The sequence below is a fragment of the Hemitrygon akajei genome, chromosome 11, assembly GCF_048418815.1.
Source record: "Hemitrygon akajei chromosome 11, sHemAka1.3, whole genome shotgun sequence".
NCBI lineage: Eukaryota > Metazoa > Chordata > Chondrichthyes > Myliobatiformes > Dasyatidae > Hemitrygon > Hemitrygon akajei.
The window spans coordinates 96,078,050-96,083,497 of NC_133134.1; the positions used below are offsets into that span (position 1 = coordinate 96,078,050).

The 5,448-nt window shown below is 44.2% G+C and overlaps 1 protein-coding gene across 1 annotated transcript; it reads right to left on the reverse strand.

The window, feature by feature from the left end:
* Positions 1-2,747: 2,747 nt before the first annotated feature.
* Positions 2,748-4,829, reverse strand: LOC140736360 (immunoglobulin lambda-1 light chain-like). Its single transcript, XM_073062349.1, has 3 exons — positions 4,511-4,829; positions 3,013-3,075; positions 2,748-2,962 (listed from the first exon to the last, which is right to left on the reverse strand). Exons 1-3 carry the CDS (start codon positions 4,827-4,829, stop codon positions 2,748-2,750), a joined length of 597 nt encoding a protein of 198 aa, XP_072918450.1.
* Between the last annotated feature and the right edge of the window lie 619 nt (positions 4,830-5,448).

Genomic DNA, 5,448 nt, shown 5'->3' on the forward strand with positions numbered 1-5,448 from the left:
GTTAACGACAGGTCATGCCTTACGAGACTGATTAATTTTTTTGAGGATGTGACTGAACACATTGATGAAGGTAGAGTCTTCATTGATGAAGGCTTATTCAGAAAGTAAGGAGGCATGAGATCCAATGGGACATTTCTTTGTGAATGCAGAACAGGCTTGTCCACAGGAGACAAAGAGTGATTGCAGATGGGACATATTCTGCATAGGGATTGGTCACCAGTGGCCTGCCTCAGGAATCTGTTATGGGACCCCTGTTCTTCATGATTTTTATAAATGACCCGAATGAAGAAATGCAGGTTTGGGTTAGTAAATTTGCTGAAAACACAGAGGTTAGGGATGTTGTGGATAGCGTGGAGGACTGTCAGAGGTTACAGCGGGGCATTGATAGGATGCAAAACTGGGCTGAGTAGTGGCAGATGGAGTTCAACTCAGGTAAGTGTGAGGTGGTTAATTTTGGTAGGTCAAATATGACAGGAGAATATAGTATTAATGATAAGACTCTTGGCAGTGTGGTGGATTAGAGGGATCTTGGGGTCCGAGTCGACAGGACACCCAAAGCTACTGCGCATGTTGTCTATGTGGTTAAGAAAGCATGCGGCTCTTTGGTCTTTATCAATCGTGAAACTGAGTTTAGGAGGCGAGAAGTAATGTTGGAGCTATATAGGGCCCTGCTGAGACCCGATGAAGCACTGTGCTGAGTTCTGGTCCACTCACTATAGGAAGGATGTGGAAACTATAGTAAGGGTACAGTGGGTATTTACAAGGATGTTGCCGAACTTGGGAAGCATCCCTTATGAGAATAGGTTGAGTGAACTCTGTCTTTTTTCTCTGGAGCGACGGAGGATGAGAAGTGACCTGATAGAGGTGTATAAGTTGATGAGAGGCATTGATCGTGTGGATAGTCAGAGGCTTCTCCCCAGGGCTGAAATGGCTAGCACGAAAGGGCACAGTTTTAAGATGCTTGGAAGAAGACACAGAGGAGATGTCAAGAGTAAGTTTTTTTTACGAAGAGAGTGGCGAGTTCTTTGAATGGGCTGCCAAATATGGTGGACGCGAATACGGTAGGGCCTTTTAAGAGACTCCTGGACAGGTACGTGGAGCTTAGAAAAATTGAAGGCTATGGGTAATCCTTGATAATTTCTAATATAAGGACATGTTCAGCACATCTTTTTTAGCCGAAGATCCTGTATTGTGCTCTAGGTTTTCTAGATTGCCATGTTTCTCTCTCCGAGGGAGCAGATCTTTCTTCGACGTGCTTTGGAAAATTTGAAGATCTTTGAGGAGTACCACTTTAACCTTCCTACTGTTCCTTCTTTCCTGGTCTTCGGCAAATAACTCGAATGAGTTCCCACGTTTCAAACGAATCCATAAATATTTTTGTGCAATGTTACTGAGTTCTCTGTGAGTGCATGGAACTAAAACCCCCAGTTCATCTTGTTAGACACAGCCTCTATAAAGGCCACCCTATTGATAAGGTAATATTTAACTTTAACATATACGGGGCTCTGTATTCATCTCACACTTGTTACACAGTTCAGAAACTGTCTCCCGAACAAATACAGGCGTTTTAGATCCCACAGAACAAGATTGTTGAAGAGTTATTGCCCTTCAACCATCAGCCTCCTAAATCAATGTGGATGACTTTATTCATCACATCTCTGAACTCATTCCACGATTTATAGGTACATTTTTGAAGAAACTACGAATCATGACCTCAGTAAAACTTTGGCCTTAATCCATTGCACCCTTTATCCGATTATTTATTTATTTATTTTGATTGATTGGATTTAATTGTTTTATCTGATTGTTTATTTATGTATTTATTTATCTGTTTCTCTTTCTCTCTATCCATTTACTTTTTTTTGCCAGTTTTCGTCTTTTTGCATGTGCCAGTTTTTGGTTATAGCTTTTCACCGACTCTGAAATGATAGTGTCTATGTATTTTGATAGCAAACATTGAATATACCGATGTTACAGATGTTTTTCAGCGAAAGGTTTATGTTTCCGTATGTAGGTGTATGTTGGGGTGTGGGGCAGGTGCTGTTATCCGTGGGGTAATACTGGTGCAGGAAAGACGACTGTTGATCTTTATGGACGAACTGAGGGAATCGATAACCTCAGATTGAGAGAATGGCCAAGTAACTGAGAAAAATGCTTTCAGTGTAACACTCTCAATGGTGGGAGGAATTTGGCCGAAGGGCAGTGGGAATGACTATCTTCCACCTACAGGACAGTTAAGAATTAAGAGCAGAGGTGTATGACGACGAAGAACGAAGTTCACGGTCTGGTGGGAGCAGCACAACGACAATGCAGGCCCAGGTAGAACACACAGATTGGAAAAGCGAAATAAGCTATTTGAGTGCATTTGACTGCAGTTGCGATTGAGGCTCCTAGACGGCACGTTATCCGCGACCAAACCCCCAAACCTGCTGCGAGCAGCCGAGTAACGACAGACCACGGAGTGTTACAGAAGATCCAATCACAACACGGTCACTTTCAACAGGGAGGTCCCTTTCGATTCTATACAAAATAGAAGTTCAAACAGAGCAGTTGGGAAAATTGTGTACAGATTTACTGTTCACGAAAGACAGAGGATTATCGCGCTCACTTCCGAAATTATTAAACATTCTCATAGGCTGACATCACTACACAACTACATTGGAAAGGGCGTCTACGCAGTCTCAATGATTGCTTCAATGCATTAAACATGAACAAACAACACGCGTGTGCTGCCAAATTAATGAGTCTCACTGCGCACAGGCGGACGAGGAGATGGTGTTGCGCAGCGGCGAGCTCAGCGAGCTGTGGCTCACGCTGCAGGAATAGCTCGAGCCCCTGTTCCAGGCAGCGACGGGAACCCGCAGGTAACTACTCAGTCTGTAGGTCTGGTCGGTGTCCAGGGACACGGTGCCTGTCGTCACCCCGCTCTCCGTCTCGACTCCATCTTCGCTCCAGCGCAGCGCTACCAAACCCGGCTTAAAGTCACTCACTAGGCACGCAGAGTGGCCGTACCCGAGCTGGTCTCCTCTGGAGATGGAGGGAGCAGGACAACCGACGGCATCCGGGATTCGCTACCTGTGTTTGAGAGAGGAGACAGAGCGGAATAGAGATATTAATATATGCACTGACTGCAGAAAGAATCAATACTAAAGGAATTATTACAATTTAATCGAAACACTGAATCAATTGCGGGGCACAGAATACGTCATTCGTCTCCTTGGGCACGAACCTTTAAATTAAAGGTTACCAGGATTATTACAACCGCCCAATTCTGTGCCCGTAAACTTCAAAAGCCACAGTGGGACATAATTTATTTTAACAAAGCTTTAGAGTCCATTTTCCACCCAGCACTGAAATTTGGACTCGACCAGCATTGTGTAAAGGTGCCTACAGCTCAGCTCAATCTCTGGTCTAATTCTCCTACACTGCCCATAGATATTGGTCGCTCTGTTGAGACCAGTCCCTTGCTGTTCTCTCATAAATCCCAATATCTTGAAAATCTTTCGACAGTAGCATTGAAAACATTACACCTTCGGTGGTTGATTGTGCAAAGGGTACTTGGGATGTTCCCAGTTCGGGAAAGCTCGGTGGATATCCAAGACTCCCTTCCCGTTTGTTCCCTCTCGAATCTCTGACCAGCCGGTCTTCTGCTCAGCACCTTCCCCATATCTGAATTATTTTTTAAAGCTCCTGCTTTTACCCCTTGTTTGCTGTGATCGCAGCAACGCGGCTCATAATCACGAACTGCGAATTATATTAACTTGAAACAGTGAATGCCCTGCCCTGTGATGCATGATTTCCCGCACCAGAACTATTCTGGAACATTCAAGCCAAGCACATTCTCAGAGGTGATGAATGAAAGAGAAGGGTGGTTGTCTTGTTTAAGGTGGCGAAAATACCCACAGATTGTGTATGAATACTTGGCAACGCATTATGTAAGGGAGCGATAGGATAGACAGTCAAGATTGTTTTCTTTTTTTCTAAGCCGAGAAAGAAAGAATGTAAAGGAGATGATTAGTACACTTACATTTTTATACAGAGTGGCAGGCGCATGAAACGGCTGCCTGAGGGCCTGAGGTGGAGCGGCAGCTACGATCAGGACGTCTATTATGCATTCTGATGACGCACTGTCATAACTTGGTATGTATGGACAGTATGCGTGATTAGCTTGTGACAAGTGGCAGGACTAATAATAATTATTATTAACCAAGCCTAATAATAATTAGTACGGGTCTCGAAGTGTTAAAGAAGAGGACGTTGGAAGATATTGAGTTCAGATTCAACGACTGAGGTAGATCAAATGTTTCCAACAAATATATATTCCCAAGTAAAGCGATCATAAATTTGATTGTAGAGGCTCACTCGATGAGCTATGCGCAATTGTTTGCTAAATTGAGACTGATCAAGCCTCCCACATTGCAGAGATATGGTTAAACTTTCCTGGACGGTGATTTATCAAGCTGGGGAATATAATATGAATTGTTTGTAACAGAATGAGAGAGTCACTTACTCTTTAAACCGAGGATAGTGCCTGGACCGAAGATAAATCCATTATCCCACACTGCACAGTAATAAACAGCGGAGTCCTGGGTCCCCAAACCGCTCATGGTCAGGATGTGACTGTTGCTGGAGGTACCTCTGGATGGTTGAAAACGGTCTGTGATCCCTGTTCCTCGGTAAATATCATCGCTTGTAGCATGTACTAACACCAACTCCGGTCTCTCTCCGAAACGCTGTCGGTACCATCTTATGTAGTGACCTCTAACATCACCGTTCTGCATTCGGCATTCTATGCGGACGGTTTGTCCCGTGGACGCAGATGCAGCCATTGGGGTTTGACTGAGGACAGGAACTGCCTGGATACCTGTAACAGAGAGCAATAAAACCACTGGGTGACTTTTAGTAAACGGGAAGCTAGTCAATCGCTCAACACGAGAAAAACAATCATCAAATCATCAACAATTACAATTGTAATGGATAGTTCGTGCGTGAACCAACCCCACTCTCACCTGGCAAATGGACCAGCAGAGCACACAGGAGATGCAGCACTGGAGACATTCCTGCTGACAGGTGTGGAAAGTGAGTGCCCAAGTATTCCGACAGAGCCTTGCGCTGATCTGCAGAATGCAGGAGCTGCTCTCGTTCCAGCGTCTGCAAATAGGAGTCTTCGGGTCCGTTTATATATGTGGGATGTTAATGAGTGGGAGGTGCCAAGGAAAGCATGGTGGAGGAGATGTGGGGAGAATGTGAAGATTGCCGTTCTTTGGAATCTTTGAATGGCCACATTGCAGATAAAATTTTAACTCCTAATTTCAAAATTGTGTTATCTTCAGTTGTGTCACATAATCCCATCCTGTAGAACTTTAGACAATATTCAGGCTAAACTGATTATTGACATTGCATCGGCAGCTTATGTATTGAACAACGGGGTGGGTCATATGGTGACAT

Bases quoted from the DNA above. Each gene is read 5' to 3' on its own strand.
- LOC140736360 (XM_073062349.1), bottom strand. From the start codon at position 4,829: ATGGCTGCATCTGCGTCCACGGGACAAACCGTCCGCATAGAATGCCGA. The intron at 3,076-4,510 runs GTAAGTGACTCT...TCTCAAACACAG, and splicing joins CACTATCCTCGGTTTAAAGA to GTAGCGAATCCCGGATGCCG. The intron at 2,963-3,012 runs GTACGGCCACTC...CGGGTTTGGTAG, and splicing joins TCCAGAGGAGACCAGCTCGG to CGCTGCGCTGGAGCGAAGAT.